Here is a 23,738-nt window from a genome sequence, read left to right as displayed (position 1 = left end):
ATCACTGTCATACTCTCGACCTTGTTGTCTGTCTTATCATGTTGGTTGTCACATTCTCATGTCCAACTCATGAATCTCTCCTGCTTGTAAAACTTATTTCAACCCTTTGTTAAACCCTTTCACTGCCAGGCACTTATCTGATGCTTATGTGCAAACCTTTTCATGCCAAGGGCCCCCACAATGATTATGTATTTGGCTGAGGAACCCCATCTCAAAATGTTTTGTGCCAGAGACCTGTTTTTAGTTACAATATGTTAGTTTAAAAGTTATGGTTTGCAGATACTGATTGACACCTTTTTGCAGATACTGATTGACACCTTTACATCCTATCTGTTGTTTAATGAAAGAAAATCATGCAAACTAAATCTGTCAAAATATTCCCTAATAACAACTTTCTAGTGATCTGAAGGGTTGCATTCGTGAGAAAAGACGTGCTTTTAAAAATGGAAATGTTGAGTTAGTTAGAGAAAAAAGATGTGAATTAAGATCTAAACTGAGACAAGCAAAAATAGATTACAAAGATAAAGTTGAGTAACAATATTTTTCAGGGAATGCCAAGAAAGCATGGGAAGGTCTAAATGTGATGATGGGCAGGGAAACTAAGCAGAAGCGTACCGTCCTGTCGCACCCGGCCGTCTCCATCTTTTGCTAATGATCTAAATATCTTTTTCAGCTGTTTTGATAAGAATGACTTCAGTGCTGAGCGTGATAGTGTGTGTAGGTCCATTCTGGAGTATGTCCCCATCACACTCAGTGAAAATTAAATTGTAGCTAGCATTTCCTGTATTAAGCCCAACTCGGCCCCTGGGCCAGATGGCCTTAGAGGCAGAGTGTTGAAAGAAAATGTTCATGAACTTAAAGGTATTGTGTTGATGCTGTTCCAGTATTTGCTTGACTCTCTAACAATGCCCAATTTATGGAAAATGTCTTGTATTGTGCCTCTCCCCAAGAAGCCTGGAGCCACTGAACTAAAAGACTTCAGGCCCATTGCTCTTACTTCCATTTTGGGAAAATGTTTTGAAAGAGTTATAAGCAGACAAATCACAGTGATGGTTTCTAACAGCTTAGATCATCTCCAATTTGCTTATAAAAGTCAGAGAGGAACTGATGATGCAACTATCAGCCTGTTTAACCTACGGACGGCTGCCATTCAAAACTGGCCCCCGTTAAATCTGAATACCCCACCCACCCCTTTTTCCCCTCACTGTTTGATGTTTCTTTTCCCTTTTTACATCCCCTATGATGATTTCCTGTTTTGACTATATAGTTGTGTATATTCGTACGTCTCTAATTGTTTTGATGAATTGAAAATGGTGGGCCCTATTGTAAACAATTGTAATGCTTTATGGTGTCGTCCACTCACAGTTAACAGTTGTATTGAGTTGTACTTGAAATGTACTGTAATTCTGCAAACTGTTAATAAATCAATCAATCAATGACCGTCCTCAACAGGTCCGTGTTAATGATACATCACTGCACGTGCTTAACACCGGTGCTCCGCAGAGGACTATCTTATCCCCCTTACTTTTCTCCTTATATATACAAATTAATTCCAGTTAGACCAGGATATGTTTCATTTGTTGAAAAAAACCAGCTGTCAAGATAGCAAATGACCCCTCTCATCCACTCTGCAGGGAGTTCGAACTACTTCCCTCTGGTAGACAGTACAAAGTACCAAAAGCTAACCGTAACATTTTTTTTAAATTCCTTCATCCCAAATGCCATTAAGGCACTAAATGATACAATTTCTCACTAGAAATGTTGTTTTTCAATGTATTTGCCACTGTTGTCCTGCACTTTTTTTGCCATGGAAAAATAATTGTGTAAGTGTTGGAGGAATTATTACAATATGTAGGGTATAAATACCACTCTAGATAGTATTACCAAGGTATATTTACCACTCAAGCTATTATTAAAGTATTTACCTTATATATAGGGAATAAACAGGTAATCATAAAAGGAAAAGGATATGTATTAATATAGGATACTAATACATATTTACCAGGCCTCACTCAAGTTAAAATCATGGAATTAGTAAACAATTAAAGATATTATAGGCAGAAGCATCTTTCTCCCCGCACATACACGCACGTGTATGTGTGCACACTCTCTCTCTCTCTCTCTCTGGTCCCCAAAGCAGGGGCAGCATGACCTCTTGACCGGACTGTGCAAACAATGAAATGGCAGGACACACACACACACACGCACACACGCGCTAGTTGATCCAAGTAAGAGTACATAATGACTGGCATTTTTAAGAAAGCTCACATACACACACATGAGAAAGATGATCTCATAATGACTAGCACATTTAATTGAACACATCACATACACCCACAGGGAGCAGAGTTCTAAGGAAGAGGGCCCACGCGACAGATGAGAAATGAAGAAATGAACTATTCTGATTGGACTATATTCACACCTTGGATATATAAATATCTCGGTATCCCATGAAATCTTTACTCTCTAGTAACGTAGGAGTCCAGAGGTCTACCGGTGGCTAATTCGTGGAACTCTGTCGGTAACATTGTCCTTATCCATATTTGATTCATTACTATTGTAATAGGCTCATTTATAATGTTGTAGACTATAGGAGTACAAACATAATTGTAAATTAGCTTTTATAGGGCTTTTATATTAAAACGAATTGATAATTATAACTCTCTGATGTGTATTTATTCCTGAGGTTGGTACAATTTATGGAAATAATCATGCAAACAAACACGACTAGATTCAAAGTTGTAACTATATACATCTCTGGAGGTTAAAGGTGAAAGGCCAGAGGTTAAAATCTACTCCAGTGTTGTTGCTGTTGTTGTAACTGTTTTTTACTGTTGAGACCGAAGACAAATTTCCACACGTGGACAATAAATGAAACTAACTAACTAACTCATCCTATATGTAATTGTCTCCACCAGGCCGAAGGCATGGGGAAAGAGTATGTTTTGTCCGTCAATGCGTCCATCTGTCCGCACAAGGAGACCAACTTTTGTAAAACACTTTTTTTTATATTACTCCTCCAGATTTTGTCCAAAAATCCCGCAAATTGTTACACAGTATCTATAGTCATGTGCTCAAGACGGATCTGTCCGATAGTTCATATTCCATCCTAACTGGCTAACTATTACTAAGAAGTGCTACAGTATGACTACATAAAATGCAATTCTAGTGCTGTCTACGTAACATGCTATAAGTCTGTATAAAATGCTATCTAAGTCTACATAAAGTTCTATCTAAGGGGCTAGGGTAAGTGCTATACGGGCCATGATGGAGACTGAAAAGGTGGGTTTTCAGACTACGGCGGAAGATTAGGAGTGAGCTGACATTTTAAATGCTGTTGCTCCACTAAAAACAAAGGACTCAACCCTGGATAAATCATGTCACTAATGGACAGGAAAGCAGGAAATCTGAACGTAATAAAGATAAGCTCCCCCCCCAAAAAAGGCAATGGGGGGGACACTAATGAGACACTGGGGAGGCACAAAGTGGGTGCCTATGGCCCGGGCTATAGTTCCAAACATTGCTCCTATGGCTGGAATTATCCCATTGAGTTAGAATGAGCACTTCCGCATTCCATTGTTACAACGGGAGTCAACGCTAGTGTCGCCACTCTCTTACTATATTACTCTGGGTATCACAAACTGTAGGAGCCAAACAGGGCTAATATTTGTATTTGTGCAATAAATGGGTGGAGGCACCACAGTTGATGGGAGTTGCCACTGTGGGTGGCCTCCACCGGCTATAAGTAATGGCTCTCACCTGCTCACCTGATGGCTGGTTTGAACTTGGAGGCAGGGTGAGCTGAGAGATACTTTTGTTGATCGCATTTGCACTTTATTTTGGTTGATTCACTATTGGTATAATTGCTCACCGTTTAAATTATTGGATTCGCTGCACATATTTATTACATGTATTTATTGGACATATTGTAGTATTTGGTACACTGAATAATAACAAGTAAACATTGTAAACTATAGAGCTTTGAATATGAGTCTACAGTTTATTTATCTCCCAAGCTTAGCCTCCTGGCTAATTCATTTAATTAATTAAATCTCTGTGTGCCTCACTGCTTTCCTAGGCTGGGCTGAATCTCTGGTTAAGTTACAATAGCACCAGAGGCTCCCTGTCCCATGTGTCACATACCATCCACACATGAGATACAGTAAGCCAGGAAATAGATCAAAGGTCAGTCTCTTTGCCCATACTGTAGGGTAGTGCATCCAAGGTTCTTAGTCTTTTTGCACACCTACTGAAATTAAATGGACAGGTGCATTGGAGTAATGAACTTTAGAAGGGGAGTCCCACACAATGTCTTCACTTAACAACTAAAATTGTTTATGCATGATACAACGCTTCGGTCACTGGGACCTTCATTAGGCAATGCCTGAAGATTTTTAGTTGTGAAGTGACAGTAGCCCTCATTTATCAAAGTGGTGTAAACCAAATAGTGAACGTACGGCGAGATCAGGGAAATTGTTGACATTTATCATTCTATCGTGACATTGACGTACGGCCTGCTCAGATATCACATCACGTCTGAGCGTGTGTAGGATTTGTCTACACCTGTAGAAATGCAGAGCAGCATTGTATAATAATTTGACAGGCATCGGGACACATGTATCCACTCCAAAATGTATAATCTAACACACTAATAATTAATCCCTGTAAAAATATAACATTGTATAAAGGCATACATGGACATGCAAGCATATAGCCTATTTGCAATGTTATATGCTAAGTTAGGTGCTTAATCATTCACGCATTTAATCAAGTGCTTTAATAGTCATTCAGAGAATATTGCAGATCTGTATCAGACCTACGTACGAGCGCTTATGCGAGAGCATTTTGGGGAGTCGGGACCGGCGCCACTGTAATCTTTTCAGTGAGGTCTCGATCCATACTTATAGAGGCCTACAGTAGCTATACGTCCTCTGGAGTTATAATGTGCAACCTGGATTAAGGATAAAAACCTGCACTCCAAAACTGCAGCGCAGGTGATCGCACGCTATGGATTTATTTGGGCCACCGGGAGATTGGAGATACAGTATAATCATCCTATCCCAGCACACACCAGCCTTCATCCATTAATGTTTATGCATTCATTCACCAATCACTCCATAAACTTTCAGATTAAGACTGCCTTGCCATTAACGTGGTGGCATGGCAGCCTGTGATTCATGACTGTTTTAACACACACTGCACACTTCTCTGTAATGGGTTAAATGAATATACTAATGTATTCCATTCATGACGATGTGATTGGTGTCATTCATGTACTTGATAAAGATTGTACCGTCACAGAATACATGGTAATCCTGTGTGTGTGTGTGTGTGTGTGTGTGTGTGTGTGTGTGCGTGTGCGCGGACATGACAGGCAGCGAGGTGGGCAGGGGAAACTCTTTCTTGTTGGCTTTCCATATTTTGTTTGGTCTGGGCGAGAATATTTAAGGGCGTGTTATTTAAATGATGGTCGGTTTCGGTTTCAGCCGTCTCATTTATCAAAGCTCAGACCGAATGTACACTAGGATTGGCTGTATAGGATCGCTTGATAAATCCCACTTGGAAGTTGGACGTGGGCATAAGCTCATTCCTGGGCTCAAATATAAGCTGGTTTGTACGTTACATTGATAAATGAGGGCCAGTGTGCGGGACTCCCCTTTTACGCTCTTCTTATAGGTGACTAAAACTAACTAAATAACTAAAACTAGAATTGAAAAAACTAAACAGAATTAGGCTTTATAAAAAAATAACAAATTATAGAGAAAATAGCTTTAGTTTTAGTCAATAATATGTGTTTATGAGCTTCTAAATCGGCAACTTTTCGGCATGTGACACCGTCGTACGACGTACAGTAGCATAAACAAGGTTTTACGTCTCTGGCATGGTCCATGGGTGCTGGGTGGGCATATTCACTAGGAGAGGGGGCTATTTAAAGTCTTACCATGTCTAGAATGGAATGTAAATAATTTTAAGAGGTGCTCCAGTCATGCAGGGCTCTGGCCCAGGTCTTTTTTCCCTCAATATTATCCACCCAACAGCCGCAAAACTTTCAGCTGAAATCAATAATATATCAGTAAGTATCCCGATATTAACCTGCAGGCGGCATTAAGTGAGGGTGGGGGCCGCCAGTTACCCATGTATGGCCTAGGTTCACGATGATCACATAAGCAGTTCAAAATAACAGTTCATAATCATAAAGCAACAGTGAGTGTGAGTGCTTGTTCATTCATTTCACCTTTTTATGCACTACATATTGTGTTTGGACTGGCTGATCTTGGTTTCTGAATTATCAATAGCTGCCCAGACAATGATACATTTTCATAATTTATTATAAATTGCAGTATGTGGAACTCAAAGAATAGATATGGTCGCTTATAGAGGGAAGACTTATCATCAATGTATCCACTGAGACACCATCTGTTCCATTTTGCTTTCCATTGACAGGCCAATTGCCTTGTTGCTGAGAGAGCACATAACAATAATGTCCATACAGACTGTCTGCACAGCAGGAGTGGACCTGGTGAGATGTAGAAGGGGCCCGGACAGGAGGCAACCCACAGAGCCTAGTCCCTCCACATGAGGACAGGAGGCAACCCACAGAGCCTATAGTCCCTCCACATGAGGACAGGAGGCAACCCACAGAGCCTATAGTCCCTCCACATGAGGACAGGAGGCAACCCACAGAGCCTAGTCCCTCCACATGAGGACAGGAGGCAACCCACAGAGCCTATAGTCCCTCCACATGAGGACAGGAGGCAACCCACAGAGCCTATAGTCCCTCCACATGAGGACAGGAGGCAACCCACAGAGCCTATAGTCCCTCCACATGAGGACAGGAGGCAACCCACAGAGCCTAGTCCCTCCACATGAGGACAGGAGGCAACCCACAGAGCCTAGTCCCTCCACATGAGGACAGGAGGCAACCCACAGAGCCTAGTCCCTCCACATGAGGACAGGAGGCAACCCACAGAGCCTAGTCCCTCCACATGAGGACAGGAGGCAACCCACAGAGCCTATAGTCCCTCCACATGAGGACAGGAGGCATGCAACCCACAGAGCCTAGTCCCTCCACATGAGGACAGGAGGCAACCCACAGAGCCTAGTCCCTCCACATGAGGGACTAGAGTAGTTCTGTAGTGGTTCCAACTGATTGTGTGCATGGCCCTGGTCTTTCCCTAGGGGGTCTAATCGAGGGTAGCTACTGGGACATAAGTCGGGACTTGATCACCCCGGCTGGGTCACCCGAGTGAGGGATATGATGTTCGCGAGACCCGAAACCCCAATTACCTTGGGATACATCACTGAGGATACGTCCCAGGTGCATCCATGCAAAGAATTTTCGTTCTTATGAAGTAAGTGCCAGTGGAAATTATGTCCAAATTGTTTTAGTCACAAAGCTCTTAAATACACCCTTAGCCACTTTAGGTCTTCCCTATTTTTGAGCATGTCATTATAGGAGAAAACATTTCCAATTTTGTGAAAATAGCTGATCTATATACAACATTGTAGTTCAGCTTATTTTGGCCACTATTTCTACAGTCTCAGAGTTACAGAGCTGTAAGAGTTCATTTGGAACCCCCTCAAGAAAGCCTGACGGTCCCTCAACCCCATTTTGAGAACCACTGAAATAGGACATAAATATATGAAAAGAAAACAAACTAAAAAGCATAAAAGAAAAACATTAAACATTGCAATTATGGAGATACAAGGTGTCTGCCTGACAGTGATATGTACTGTAACACAGTGGGGCATACGTGTAAACTGTAAAGTCTATAAATAGGGACAGCATGCATGTCATGACATGACTGTCAGGCAGAAACCCAATATCTCTATATTTCATTTCATTCTTTTTAGGCTCTTTTTGTGTGTGTGTGTGTGTGTGTGTGTGTGTGTGTGTGTGTGTGTGTGTGTGTGTGTGTGTGTTTTAAATATATAACCAATGACAAGTATAACAAGCTCTTGTGACTAAATAATAACTACATATCCACTGGGTTCTTTTTTCCATTTCCTGTATCCAGTTTTGAACATACAAGGCATGCCCGACAGTGACGATATACACATTAGTGGGGCATTACGTGTAGACTGTAGAGGCTATAAATAGGAGCAGGATGGCTGCATGTGTTACTGATCTGGCCTGTGTTGGCAATGCAAAGCACTCATGACATGAGCTCATGGGAACAAAGCCACTCACCTTCCCCAGTGGCGATGGCCCAGACACACACACATTCTTCTGGCCGGAGCTGCTTTCCCTCCCAGACAGCTGATCTCCACACACATCTTGTGGTTCACACGGAGGCCTGCTGAGCACAGCATCGCCACCTCCTGCTGAATTTAGGCTCCTGTGAACCGATGCGCCGTTGACTGAGGTTTCAGGAGGCCACTGTGGATGTGCTGTGGCTGCATCCACCCTCACATTCACAGCCTGAGCACTGTGGTTTTCATACACAGTTACCAAAGGTTTCTCATCAACCTCCATGGCCGTAACGTCCTCTTGTCGCGTTACAGCAACAACCTCCTTCACGGTGTCTTTAATTGAGATCTCAGGGGAGGCTACGGGATGTGATGCTTGTTGCGTTACAGCAACTAGCTCCTTTAATGTGTCTTTACTTGAGGTCTCTGGGAAGGTTATGGGAGGACTGAGGCTTTCTACATTTCCAACTCCATTCTCAGGCTTTGCAGCTGGCTTACTTTCAGTCCCCGACAAAATGTGACGCGTAGGGGACTTAACAGCAGGGGATACAGAAGCAGAAGGTCCATGCACAGCAATGTGTTTCTTTTGTGAAGGAGCTTCAGTTCCGGGAACGCATGCCTTTTGTTTATCTGAATGCGCATTGAGGTGTGGCCGTACTTTCTTCTCTGCTGCTGTTCTTTGATTTTGTTTTGTCTCTTTGTCCAAGGCAGAAGCAGAAGAGACCCCAGCTGACTTTAGGTTCCTGTGAACTTTAGTACCATTAACGGACATTTCAGGAGGCCGCTGTGCATGAGGGGTTGCTGTATCCACCCTCATATTCTCAGCCTTGGTGGTGTGGTGTTGACGCTCAAAAACTAAAGGTTTCTCATCAACATCCATGACCGTAACTTCCACTCGTCGCGTTACAGTGATAACCTCCTTTACCACGTCTTTACTTGAGTTCTTGGGGGAGGTTACGGGATGCAATGCTTGCTGTGTTGACACAATGGGAAGACTGAGGCTTTCGGTATTCCCAACTCCCTTCTCAGGCTTTGCAGTTTGTGTGCTGTCAGTCCCTGAGGATGTGTGACATGTAGGGGAAGCGACAGCAGGGGATACAGGAGGTCCAGGCTCAGAAACCTGCTTCTTTAGTGAAGGAGCTTCTGCATTTCTGCATTTTTCCGAAGGCTCACAGGTGGGTGACTGTGCTTTTGTCTCTGCTGCTGCCGTTATTTGGTGCAGTTTTGTCTCTTTCTCTGAGGCCGAGGCTGAAGAGACGACAGCGCTCTCTACTTCCATAACTTCTTCTAAAGGCCCCTGAGGTCGTAAAGACTCCTTGAGAGACGACATTTCACAGGCCTGCTCCGTCGCTAGTCTCGCCACGGACACCATCTCCACCGGGGCGTCAGGCTTCATGCCATCGGCACTGTTGGAGATCTTAATCTTCTTTTTGATGAAGGGCGCTTTGGGTTGGTGGGAGGTGAACGTCTTCTGCACGGAGTCATATACATACGTGCTGCCGTTTTCGTTAGGAGTTTGCCCGTTAGTGATGGGAGATGCGGTCCCGTTGGTGGCGTGGGTCAGCTTTTCTTCTGCCTCCACATTACTGGCATCCTTTAGCCTGACCTCAGCCTGAGAAACCGGGAAGTGAATCCCTTCCTCTGCCTCTTCATCTTCTGTGGAGCTTGGCGTGCTCTGAGTAACCTGTGTATTGGGTGGAAGATTTAAATTAACAAGTCAATGTAATCGATTATAAAACATGTTCATCATTATTTGGGCAGCAATTTGATGAATGATCGATTCATCGACCATTCAAAGATTTGCGTCTTTCTAGACGCAAATCTTCAAAATGGTTAATGAAAATATGGGATCTACAAGATCGGAGTTTGCAGATGGTCCATTTTCACTATTTTCGCATGACACTGTTGTCAGACAAAGTGCAAAATAGGTCTTAAGTGGTTATTAAATGCATCAATAATAAATATCTATTATTAAATTAATCTGAAAATGGAAAAATGGATAGAATTATTGAATTGGATCTGTATGTTCAACATAAAGCTATAGTAAATTCAAATCAAACCTGCATGGGAGAGCGGCGTTTCCTCTGGTAGCGGTCTGGACTGATGGTTCGGAGCTGCTCCTGCTGGTTCTCCTGCTGGTTCTCCTGCTGGTTCTCCTTACGGTCCAGATCCCTGCGCTTGTTCTCTGCTTTTTGTTTGAGTTTGGAGAAGTAGCGCTGGTGGATCAGGAACTCGCTCATGACGCCGACCTCCAGGACGCCGGAACACGACACAATGCCTTTAGTGTTACTGGCCGATGCCTGGTAGATGGCCGCATCATCCACAGAGCAACTAAGACAAATGCATCAGGGTCATTTAAAACTGATAGTTGACGTTTGACAGAAACAATGTGAAAATATACTGTACTATAAATTAAATTAAAGTTCAGTGCTACAATCAAATAACATATGGGCATTCCAACGTACTTGAATATGTGCAGGGAATGGTTTTGTCCATCGTGGAATATTTCATATTTAGGCAGTCCACAGTATCTGTCTAACTGCACATCATCTCTATACCAAACAACCCGAGGGGTGGGATGACCTGGTGAACAAAACCAAAACCAAATGCAAAACAATCAGATGATGATGGTTAGGTTCAAAGCGGTTAAAGGGGAAAACCACTCATTTTCAACATTGAACTACGTGTATGTCAGTAATATATTAGAGTTGTGTGGAAATAATAAAAAGTCCCCCCCCCCCCCCCCCCCCCCTCATGTGATCACTGACATCACAAAGAAGATGTACAGTACATTGCAAGCCTTTGTGATCACAAGACCCCAAGTTCTAGACCTCCAGTTCTAGGCTAAATAGGACAGACGGGCTGGGAGGATGGAGGAGGCCGGGTGGGAATGTTGACATGGACAAGGTCAGACAGGTATGGGGGGGCAAGGTTATGAATAGCCTTGAATGTGGCCAGACCTCATCAAACCCTGTACACTCAAGACATTGCCCCCGCTGCCAGCCATAGATCTTCATATATGGAGCTGACCTGTTCTGACATTCCTTATGTTGATCTGACCTCATCAAACCCTGTACACTGAAGACACACTCCATACATGGCCAGTACAGAATTCATTCAATATGTTGAGCTGAACCCCCATGCCAAAGCGCCAGCGATCGCCCAGCAGTCTTCTCAGCAGGCAGATGCGTGCACGTGACCTCGCACTTTAGGGCCACGCCGATTCTCGCCCTCAGGACGTCTTACTGGCTATGTCCACATAACAACTCTAACGTATATTAATGGCATAGTTCAATGTTGAAAATGAGTGGTTTTCCCCTTTAAAGCAGTTTAACTCATCTTGATTTGATATTAACAAATGTAGCTGGGGAGCACCTGGAACCCTGTTAAGGACCCCTGGGGGTCCCCAGACCCCACTTTGAGAACCACTGATAAACAAAACAAATGATAGGCTACGCAGTGCGCTTACCCGTGACCATACAGGTAAATTTCACATTGCAGCTCTCAGACACAGCTTTTGACTTCAGGGTTATCTCAAAGGACGGCTGGGTTTCCTCTGTTAACTGGGCCATCACACTGCACAGAGTGCTCCTGCAAAGAAAAAACACTTCAATGTGTTATCTGACTTGATTTTGATATATTGTCACTGCCGACAGGAGGGTATATGCAGTTGCTATAGCTTCATTTAACCATGTAAGCAATAGGCCTACGTTGTCATGATGTTGTGAAATTGTAGATCTGCTATTTGCAGTATATATTTGGAAATGTTTCAAAATGTGTCCAAAATACTGACACCAGGGTTAATATGATTAAAATTATAATTGGTGAAATCCAAGCGATCTTCGGTTTTTGAAAGATGCCACATACATTCAAGTTATTATTACATCTACAGTGAATAACATGTATGTGTGGCATAACTGCCATTACATCTATACTGTACACTACAGTGCTGTTAAAGTGCACTTGAACAAGGCACCGGCCGATGCACATGAACGCTCCCTGTGTGCACTGTCTGTGACTGACCTCTGTGATATAATGAAGTGTGCTGAACTATGAGCTTTGATGTAAAATGCGGTCTAATTACTTTAAAGTGTCACTAAAAGAAACAAAAGGCCTCCTATAACGAAGACACCATTTTTAGATAATATACAAATAATCATCATATGATATTACTCTCATTGTGTAATACTTCCCAAAATGAACACAGGGTCTATTCAAAAATAATGAGTACACCCGAACCAGTCCACCAAATTCTGTACAAAAATAAATCAACCACTATTTGCTATTTGCACTCATGCTTTCCGTCCAAGTATTAATTTATGGATTTGTGAACAAACACATGACATTACCTTGTTGGCCTGTATTGAGAATACCTGTGACCTGAACAGCTTTGCAGAAAAGAAGCAAACAGAAGCAACTCATCAGCCACAATGCATGTTGGTTATGACTGAATATGAAATATGAACATTCATATGGACTGTTTAAATTCAGCCAAATTCATGTTGTATTTGGTTGAATATGAATTATGAACATTCATATGGACTGTTTGAGCACGTTCATTACCCACACTCCATTTATGAATCTGTGCACATGATGCAATGTATTGAATGGTCACAACATGCATACATGCAGACAAATCAACACACAATGACATGATAAGAGTGGAATCTTAGCATATGCATATTAGGCCTGTCACAATTATTACATAATTGCCTGATCACCACACTAATCGCAATTATTATTTTTGCATAATTGTCCAAATTGTTTACATGCACAAATAAATCATCAATAAATTCATCTGTTGAAAGATGTTCATATATTTTCAAAAATATAGGAAATATAAGGTTATTGTCAGTAATTTCTTTGTATATTTTAAGTTATTTGTCAGATCTGCCCTGTGCAGTTTTGGTTAAAAGGCTAATATGAATGTAATTAAAATGTATACTGTATGTTCCTAATGTTCAACACCAAAAACACAGTTAATCGTCAACAATAATTTATGATCATGAAAACCCCAATGCATACCACAATGTATGTGTGTTTTCATAATGATGTGATTTTAAGTGAGTTGAATGTGTACGATTCAACATAATTATTTCCTGTGCCTGTGCCAGTTGATCTTTGCCTGTTGACAGCCCTTTCAGTGTCGGGTCACTTCACCATTCAGGGATCCAACTTTTACCCTCCACTGCATATCACCCATGATTAAACACAGAAGCCTTCCGTTTATACGTGGTCACATACTGTAAATAGCAGATCTACGAGTTTACAGCTATTTTCGACGTGCAACACCAATTTTATTTGTAGATTAATTGACATGTGACTCATAGAAATAATTGTGATTCACAGTGTTTCTGGCATTGACCAATGCATTGGAACATAAAAAGGGCAGATGACAAAATACTTAAATGACTGACATATTGAGCGATACCAATACTCAAAATAAATATGGCCAAAACAAGCTATACAAATGTTCAAACTAGTGATGCACGGGTCAGGTTTTTTTTAATGACCCGCCCACCCCACAAAAAATATATATACTGTAAATCAACGACCTTTCCCGCCCTGCAACCCACCAAACAAAAAAAGCTGGCTTTTCAACACACAAGCAAGTCCATTCAATTGCTTTCCAAAGAGAGGCACGGCACGCACAAGGCAGAGTGTTGTGGACCATTTTTGAACAATTGTTCATAGCTAGCTCTGATCCATAGCTCTAATGCCGTTGCAGTTAGAGCTATGTTACCGATGACTTCAGGGGCTTGCATAAATACAGACCAGCCTCTCGTCTTTAGCGTAAATAAAACGTTTTTGCTTAAGTTCTCACCAATACAAAGGTGGGTTGTGTCATTAGAAAGCCTAGTACTTATAGTGGAAGCACTCTGAGCCCCCCACCACACGTATAAAAGGTACTTTTTGGCCAGAAAGGGATTTTTTTCCACAGGAGGCAAAATATTCTCTATGTGGGTTTTCTCTGGGCAATATCGGTAGAGGGCGCAGTGGAGTAACTAAAATATTTTTTTCCCCGGTGGAATAATAATCCCTTTTTGCCCAAAAAGTACCTTTTATACGTGTGGTGGGGGGCTCAGAGTGCTTCCACTAAGGAAAGTAGGCTTTCTAATGACACAACCCGCCTTTGTATTGGTGAGAAGCACGCTAAAGAGGCTGGTCTGCATTTATGCGAGCCCCGGAAGTCATCAGTAACATAGTTCTAAATGCAACAGCATTAGAGCTATGGACCAGAGCTAGTTCATAGCCTATACATCAGCGTAGCATTTCATTCATCATTTTCCATTGTCTTACTCAGTTTCCTATCAGAAACAGTCCAGCTCCAAATCTAAGTTCATTTTCAATGCCATTGCTATTGCAAATTCCAAGCCATATTGTGGTATAGGCTAATCCACAAGGAAATGATCGTCACACAGTGATTTATCCACACAGAGTATTCTTTAGTCTTTTTAGTGTAACTAATATTGTGGCTTTTCCAACAATTGAAAACTAAAGCCACCGTTCTTGAATAGGGGGCAGGGGCTGTAGTCTCGTGTCTCGCTTTATTTAGGCTACAATTAATTGTGGAGATCATGTTTATTTTGCAGTGTGCCAGTGTCACATAATGAACTTTTAAATACAGTCAGCTGGTGTCACTCAATGATAGCAGGACAGAGAGAGAGAGGGCGACACAGCAGAACCATATTCAGCACCAGGTAATATTCCTACAAGTTTGGTTAAGGTCAGACAGGAGAGGAGGAGAAAGTGAGTGACAGACTCACAGACAATAGCAGAGAGAGAAGGTACCAGGAATCAGGATATTTTGAAACTGTGGACTTAACGCCCAGCTCTGCCGATATTGACGTCAGACCTCGGTGCTCTATTTAACACATTGACTGCCACGATTGTTTCAGTCTCTGTCCATTCATCTGCCATGGGTATTTTAAAGTGAGGTGCCTTATTCAAGGGGAAAACATTACCCCGGGCCTTAACCGGAGTTAACTCGCGGATAAGCAATCCATTCTTTGTTATTAACTGCGACCGGAATCGGCTGTATAAATAAAAGCTTGTTTTGATTAGAATCGGAATCTGGGATTGATTTCGGCTATCGTTCAAGTCAACGAGGGCGAGCCTTTTTACTGACGGAACAACTTCCGGTTTTTATCCTAGACACGGAGACGCTGATAGACGGTATGTTATGATATTAAAGGTTATGAAATATCCAGACCCTATATGAAATATTTGGTTGACTACGCTACGTGAGGCTAATTTGATAGTGAATCTGGCAAAATGAGAATTTGGAAAGGCTACGATTACCTATTTGGGGAAGGAGGTGGGTCAGGGCCATCACATTTCTATTATGGATTTTCCAGTACCACAGAGTAAACGTGCACCTTCGCTGTTTTTTAGGAATAGCAGGGTATTTAGATCTGCCGTTATTGGAAATGTTCAATAGTTGCGAAAAGAAAGCGATTCTGATGATTATGCAAAAATAATTGCGATTATCCCAAATAAACGTTATCAGGCGATCATGTAGCCTTGCCATAAATAGCAGATTTACAAGCTCACACAGCTATTTCCGCCGGGCCCGCAACTACAAATCAGACTTCGCACTAGACAGCGACAGTCACGCTGGGAAACAGTGACATCAGCCGTGGCAGTAATCCAGCCAGTCATGCTCCTGCTATTTCTGCTAACTGGTTTGATTGCGATGACAATCATCATGTGAGAAATGAACGGAATGAAAGGCCCATTAGAGACGCATGCTTGTGGGTGTGTATCAAAGGACATGGGACGTTTTGTGACAAATGTAGAAAGTATTAGTATTATTCCATGATGCAATGGTTTCTTTGACAAAATGTTTGTAAAGTTGTAACTTGTACATTGTAAAATCCTGTTTCCTTGTTTTCTGGAAAAAATGTGTATGTATGTCTCTCGAGACTGTTGACAAATTCAAAGGAAAAGAGGGTGCTGTTTTCCTTTATATTTTGACGATGTTCTAACTTCTCAGATTGGTATGTGATTAATGCAGCAATATTTAGGAAATATTAGTAAAGTACTGTAATTATACAGTCTGAAAGGTTTCTCTGTCACATGTATTGCAGCCAAGAGTTTACTGAATCATTATGCTCGTGTGTAATCTTTCTTTACACAAAATGTGATTTAGTTTGCTGGTCTATATTGAGCTCTTTTCCATATAAAAGCAGAAGTTATTTGTGAAATGAAGTCCAGAGGTCAGCCTGTACATAACTCGATCAACAATGTGTTTGTTTACATTGCCCAGGTTACCATGGAGATCACAAACAAAGAAAAACACTTAAATCCTGCAGACTGACATGTTTGTCTAAAGTACAGGTTTTTACTATAGGCTACTTTTGAGGAAAAAATATGGACTTCTAGTGAGTTCCAAAATGCCATTCTCCACATGAAAAATGCAGTTTATCTATTCAACAAAGAAGTTTAGACCCAAGGTTACAATTAGAACAAGATACAGTTTGGGGTGAGAGTGAGGATTAGGCATTTAGGGGTAACGTTTAGGCTTATGGTTGTGGTTAGGTTTAGGGTAAAATAAATGAATCCAGTTTTAAAGATGGAGGTACTGTGCAGGTTGAACTGTCAGTGATTTTAGTTTAGTTGGGTATTTCTGTGTAATACAAACACAGGTTGTACTGTACACTTCTTGTGTGAAAAGTCTACCTGTTTTCGGGCCTGACACTGGAGAGGTAGCTGCGGCTAGCAGCACTGGCGGGCCGGCTACTCCCACTGACATCATCCCCATTGTAGGAGCTGCTGGATCTCCCATCGCCAGAATAGGAGCGTGGCATCATTCTCCTGGCACTCATTTTCCACCAGATGAACTTACACTCACGATGAATGGATCAAAGCTTTCCAAGAGAGGCTCCTCACAGAAATGCAGCTCTATCGCTTCCGGCTTGATTTTATCCAAAGAGGGGGTTAAAGTGACAAAAGAGTAGACTTTTAAGATATAATGCATTATATGGACATGAGAGGTTAACCACTAAGTCCTATATACTTGATTGTATGACAGAAAAATAGCAGATCTATAACCTCAAAACACGTTGCATTGCGATGCATTGTAAGCTTGTAGATGTGCTATTAAAAAGGTAATAATAATAATTTAAATGTTTGGAAGTCAAATGTAAAGGACTCTTCTGACAATTTAAACCTATAATGGCATACCCAAAATGTTGAGATGCTAGTTGTCATATATACAAACATCCTTTGTCATATTGAGAAGAATTGGAACAGACAATGCAAGTCAGAGAAGAATTAGATCAGACAAAGCAAGTCAGGACAGCACATGAGATGCATTGTCAACTCAAAACAAATCTATTCCCCGTTCCGCTGCACTGTTTAGTTACTTCATGACTCAGCCAGGAGTTCAAACGATACAATTTGTTGAACAAATTATTTTTCCAAAAGTTGCCTGCAGTTAACTCACCGTTCTCAAATTTCTTTGTGTCCTCCGTCTGATAGATCAGACCCCCGCTGCCCGTGGACCCTCCGGGCACGGCAATTTCCAATCAAAGCACACAAGCATGCGTAGGCAGTCTGACTATTTATAGCCGGCCTACAAATAGGCAACGAGAGCACATCACACTTCCCAAAAACAGCCTTCGGACCGTTTGATCAAGAACAATACTTGTGCAGCGAAAAGACAAATCCAGGACAATGAAGAAGTCTATCTGAAAGAGAAGAATCCATACTAATAATCTCTGTGTCAAATACAAGGTCATCCCACATTTGGTGCCCTTCCAAATCAAGGGACAGGGGATTTAGAAAGTTACTGCTGAAACACCCTCTGGGAAGCAAATGAGTCTTTCGAGGGGGGCCAAAGTGTCTCTCCCTGGTCTATCCTTTGCAGCGAACTGCCTCCTAAACTCTGGATATGGACGGTAATAAAAGATTCATATGAGCCTGTCAGTCAGAGTACTGACACCACCCTTAAAAGTCCATTAATAAGAGCAGTAAATTCATTGCAGTCGTGCTGGTGTCCAGTCACACAGCGCCTTCCTTTCCAAACATAAATGTGTTAAGTTAGACTAAGGCTTTCAGGGCATTTTGTTTGTGCAGAATATATGTAATACCTTTAAAAAGACATCCGTCTAAGATGGGAGAGCTACAGTATGCTTGTGTTTACTTTGTACTGTCTTTGTAAGATGTCATCCATCTCCTTCATATAAGAGGGTGTAGTGAAGTAGCCTAATACTAGAACTTTTTCATGTCAAGAACCCCCAAATTATGTATTTGGCCACTGACCCCAATCTGAAAATAATGTATGCCAGCTAGAGACCCCCATATACTGTAACGTTGATGTTAATTTCTTCACAACTTTTAGAAAATAGCCTATACATGTAGGCTTAAAGTGGTTATTTTGATGCTATATTGACTAATTTGCTGGGGACCCCCTGGAACCCCCTCAAAGCCCCCCAGACCCCACTTTAAGAAGGGTGTAGTCCTCTCTGGCTTGCATTGTCATGTGACTTACAGTACAATTGCTTTGAACCCACAGAGGAAAAGCAATAGAAATAGAACAGCCTTATATAGTCTAATCCCACAGGCAGCTATGGCCCCTCATATCACACACACACACACACACACACACACACACACACACACACACACACACACACACACACACACACACACAGCACTGTGTAATGGCAATGTTTTCATGAGTAATTCAATAGATTTTACAATTTTCTTGCCTACTTGAGACCAACGGAGTACAGGGTTGAGTGCAGTGGTTGAAAGTAACAAAGTACATTTACTCAAGTGCTGTTCTTGACTAAAATGTTGAGGCTCTTTTACTTTACTTTAGTATGCTCATTGTTCAAAGATTTATAATAAACTCCACTACATCTCAGAGCAAATATTGGACATTTTACTCCACTACAATTCTTTGAAAACGTAAGCCGTAAGCCCTATTTTGTACTAACGAGTGCATACTTTCTGGTACTGTAAATGGCCTACATTTTGATGCCAATACTTTTGTACTTCTACTCAAGTAACATTTTGAACACAAGCCGTCAAGATCTCTACATTGTGGCATTGCTACCTTTACTTAAGTTAACAAAAATGTGAGTAGGCCTATACTTCTTCCACTACTGGCTGAGTGTCAATCAAAATGCTTTCCTTGTTACCTTTAACTTGAATTTTTATTTTCTTGCATGCCGACAACTCAACAGACTTGGAACTGGCAGTACTACTACAGATTCCAGCTCCCCTGAATCTGTTCCCTGTAAATCAAGTGTCAAATACACCAATCAGAATTCCTCCTCACGTTACACTACAAAGACTCTCGTCAGATTGCACATGCCTACATTAGGTTCCAGCTGCACGCCTATTTTGTAATTCTATACATATTTCTTCTCGTCCAATTTCCATCCATCTATCATGAGTGTCTCTCGGTGAACTTTCACTGCTGGCAGGAGGCTGATATGGCGACTAAACAACAAGTTTACCAATACGACTTGTTTCATAGTAATGAGACATCCATCCTATTATTATTTCTTCTGTGTAATGCTGTAACGCTTCATTTCTATTGTTTTATTCCAGTAAGTGCCTCTTAACTGATGTATTGCCTTTTTATATGCCACTAGAAAGCACTTTGTTTTGTTTTGAAAAGCTCTCTATAATAAAGTTTATTATTATCATCATTGTAAGGCAATGATAATCTGACTGATACTGATCTGACTGATCACTCCAGATTATTATTTAGGACAAAATGTTTTGGGAGTAGTGGCAAAAAGTGTGTTTTGGACAAAACGTGATGGGGTTTGGTCCCAAACTCCCAAAATGTGTCCCAGGTCTCGGCCAATTGTTTAGTCTAAAGTAGCCGGGATGGTGATTTTAATATAGGTATGCAGAGACCACTCTCTCAAAGGACTTCGTCACCATGGGTGTCAATGCAACCGGGCACTTATGATGGATGCTATATGTTTAGGCACCGAAACAATGGTGACTGACTATAAGCATGTGAAACAGTAGCTAATAACAGTGATGATAACGGCGGTAAACACGTCCGCCTGCTGAACAGCAGCACAGTCCTGGAGAACACCGTCCAGGTGTTCCATCACGCTCCGCAGCGTTTGTGGCGTTCACACTGCCAAGCATGCACTGCACACTGTGAGGGAACCGTGTCATTCACTGTCATTGTCCCTGTCAATACGGGCAAAGAATGGGTTGAGCCAACGAGGTGTCGCTGCTTGAAGGGTGCAGGTCATTGTTCTGGCTTTTTGGGTACAAACGGTACTCTGGCAAAGACCCCATCACTGTGACTCAGACATAATATTGGTCGGATCTACGGTTCAACGTGTGAGGGCCACGTAGCAGCCCAAACTCTAGATGTGAGGGCCGCATAGCAGCCCAAACCTATAGTTTTATACAACTAAAGTACATTGGGCTTAAGTGGTTAAAACATGCTACTACCTAGCAACTACTTACTGTAGTTAGCTTCAGCCTCAGTTTTACTGAGGGGCATTGGGATGATATGATTCTTATTAAGAGTAACAAGGAAGGATAAGATCAGAAATAACTACAGTCAGCCCAGGTTAGAAGGTTTGGGATGAAGCAAGAGGTGAGGTTGTGGTTTGGACATGTGCAGAGGAGGGATGAGGGGTACATTCATTGGGAGAAGGATGCTGAAAATGGAGCTGCCAGGCAAGAGGAGAAGAGGAAGGGGAAAGAGGAGGTTTATGGATGCTGTGAGAGATGACATACTGTACAGGTGGAAGATGCAGAGAACAGAACCAGATGGAAACAGATTATCCCCTGATGGGAATTACCTGGAAGAAATGTTTTGGATGATTTTGATTAAATATCTATTTTTATTTTTGTATCATATTTCCGCTCTAATTAAGATAAGATTAAGTGGGTGAGTGGAGAGCAGATTTGATGTTGCTATTGCCTCAAGATAACATTGTATTAATAGATAAGGATACAGATGACGTGACTGGAAGCTCTGGCATTATGCATATCACCTTTCACTAACACCATGCTACACGCCTCTCCATCGGACATAGGGTGGTTACCCTGGCCCTTGAGAAAGCAAATTATTATGTCTTTGTATATTATTACACTATTAAGTGTGTTGTTTTTATTTTGTAAAAAATAAATCATCAATTTTAGTTTACCGGTAAGAGTGAGTGTGGTTCAAGAGTGGGTTTGCCAGATTCCGTTCACTTTTGTTTATTTAAAGTTTCAGTATTAGTTTAGATTATTTTACACACACACACACACACACACACACACACTGTTATTTTAGTTCCTGGACACTGGGATTGTCCAGAGTGCATCTATAACTCAAAGAGTGTAACATGGAACAAAATGGACTCTTTAGGAGTCCATTTTATTCCACTTGTAGACCTAGAGTTAAATTCACAGCGAGGATTTTGCTGAGAAGCAGGCATTGCAGACGGCTAATATGCAATGCCTAAAGTAATCTCATCTCCAGTTCTCCACAGTGGCAACGATCACCATCTCTTGGGACATAAAAAAAGAAAAATTGTGACCTTTCAATATGCAGCCATGAACCGTCCACTGACAGAGTCCTGCTTCTCTGTTACACCTCTGTTAACACAACCTGAAAGAACACTGTCTACGGCCTAAACTGCTGCTGCCAGTTAAAACTGTAATCCAGGACTTATTTTAATGAAGAAAAATAAAATGTTTTCATATTTCTGTATGGTGGATCATGTTAGTATACAACTACTACATCAGTATGGTAGATTATATACAATAGCTAGTGCATTTGCATGGTAGAGTATGTTAATACAATAACTAGTACTTCGTAGGGATGGGCAATTACTAGGTCATCACATCGGTATTGACCGATATCGGCCTTAAAATGCAATATCGTTATTGGTAATAATCGGTAATAATATATCAATTTAATAGCAGATATTTAATTTTGCAAGCTTTCTGTTTACTGACCTTCAGGCATCCCTGAAGGTGGTCAGTAGAAATACCTTGATTGTGCACAGATCGGAGTGTACGGAGCTTCCCTTTATTCTTTTCATTATCCCTTTGGGACTCCAGCACCTCACGTAAGTTTGTACGTAAGTGGTTCTTTTTACATTTTTATAATAATTATGTTGAAAAATAAATAAAAAAGCCTGATAAAAGCCTTTTGTTATGATGAAGGCTGGAAATTCTATCAGTGTTTTCTTTTTCTGTATAATTAGGCAATTCCACTATGCTCCATTTGGAACAGGTGTGATGAGTAACTTCTGTGCACTGAATAAGACAGCTTTTCTACTTCACAAGTTCCATTGGTCGTCATTCATGGTCCCCTGAGGCAGAACATTATACCAATAATTAGTATGGATAAAAAATATATACATCCAGATGTGTCATGAAACTAAAGAACATGCAGTCAGTTGAGTGAGAGAGAGAAAAACTTAAGCCTATAGTTGTTGCTTCACTTCAATCCTCTTTAGTTTGAAAATAGAATATTGGGAATTACGTTAACGAGTAAAATGTGATTTTAACGAATCTTGTAGAGCATGTTAATGCAAAATTACAAGTAGATCTGTATAGTAAGTTAATACAATTATACTTACTGTAGTACATCGATATGGTAGAGTATGTTAATACAATATAACTAGTACATTTGTATGGTATAGAGTAGGTTATGTATACATTTTATAAATATGATTAAAAGGAACAGGTTTGGACATACAGATGTACAATATACACACCATATGAACTATTGTACCAATACGTCATAAAGGCAGTTCATATGGATGTAGTTATGGTTAAGGTGAAGCAATGCATTGAGCTTGTGGATGGGCTATTTTTGCAACTTTTGTGTGACACACTGTTGCATAAGTAAACACATTTATGAGCGGGAAATACATAAAAAGGCCAACAGCAACAATGTGTTGCCTGTGCCACAGATAACCTAATGGCATGCGGTAAATCACTATTACAACTATAACAGGCTGCAGTGGAACATGCTGTTCTAAGCCTGCTGGGACATTACAGTGGTAATGTCCAAGGGTTGGGGGGTGGTGGGTGAGGGGACAACAGCATCTGTGGACAGACAGTGTTGCCATGTCCGCTTATTATAAGCTTGTTTCCAATAAACCAGTGATTCCCAGTGATTTCCATGTCAAGGACCCATATTAATGTATTTGTCCAAGGACCCTCTACAAATATTCCGTGCCAGAGAATCCCATAACAGAATTGTTATTAGTGATCACGTTTTTATTTCATTTTTTGTTATGGTTACCAGATTTGTTGAAATGTTTCCAAAATATTCCACATTTGTCACTTTAAAAAAAAAGGCAGATCTACAAGCTCACATGTCACATTGATGTGACACATTGTGAGCTTGTAGATCTGGTATTTTCAAATAGCCTAGTCGCTTCTTTTGGACTTGTTTTCATAGACCTGGTTGCTAATTTCTCTCACAATCTGGGAACACTACAGACAGAGGAACACTACAGACAGAGGAACTCACAGACGGAGGGACTCACAGACAGACGGACAGGTGCAGTAACAAGCCTCGCTTATATCGCTGACAAAGAGGCTGCCTT

The 23,738-nt window shown here is 41.3% G+C and overlaps 1 protein-coding gene across 1 annotated transcript in view; it reads right to left on the bottom strand.

Moving 5' to 3' along the window:
• Positions 1–17,989, bottom strand: part of LOC308321351 (alpha-protein kinase 3-like) — a 34,002-nt gene extending 16,013 nt beyond the window's left edge. Inside the window, exons 1-7 of the mRNA XM_080772197.1 lie at positions 17,639–17,989; positions 16,873–17,107; positions 12,540–12,578; positions 11,660–11,781; positions 10,656–10,773; positions 10,251–10,521; positions 8,192–9,874 (exon numbers count right to left, since the gene is read on the bottom strand). Of these exons, the coding sequence (XP_080628323.1) occupies positions 8,192–9,874; positions 10,251–10,521; positions 10,656–10,773; positions 11,660–11,781; positions 12,540–12,578; positions 16,873–17,018 (2,379 nt within the window). The 5' untranslated portion in view covers positions 17,019–17,107; positions 17,639–17,989. The remainder of the gene's footprint in view (positions 1–8,191; positions 9,875–10,250; positions 10,522–10,655; positions 10,774–11,659; positions 11,782–12,539; positions 12,579–16,872; positions 17,108–17,638) is intronic.
• Positions 17,990–23,738: the final 5,749 nt, after the last annotated feature.

This window comes from Protomyctophum bolini (genome assembly GCF_963924005.1).
Source record: "Protomyctophum bolini genome assembly, chromosome: 1".
Classification (NCBI taxonomy): domain Eukaryota; kingdom Metazoa; phylum Chordata; class Actinopteri; order Myctophiformes; family Myctophidae; genus Protomyctophum; species Protomyctophum bolini.
Note: the sequence above shows the minus strand (reverse complement) of the source record. Positions and strands in the feature narration are given on the sequence as shown.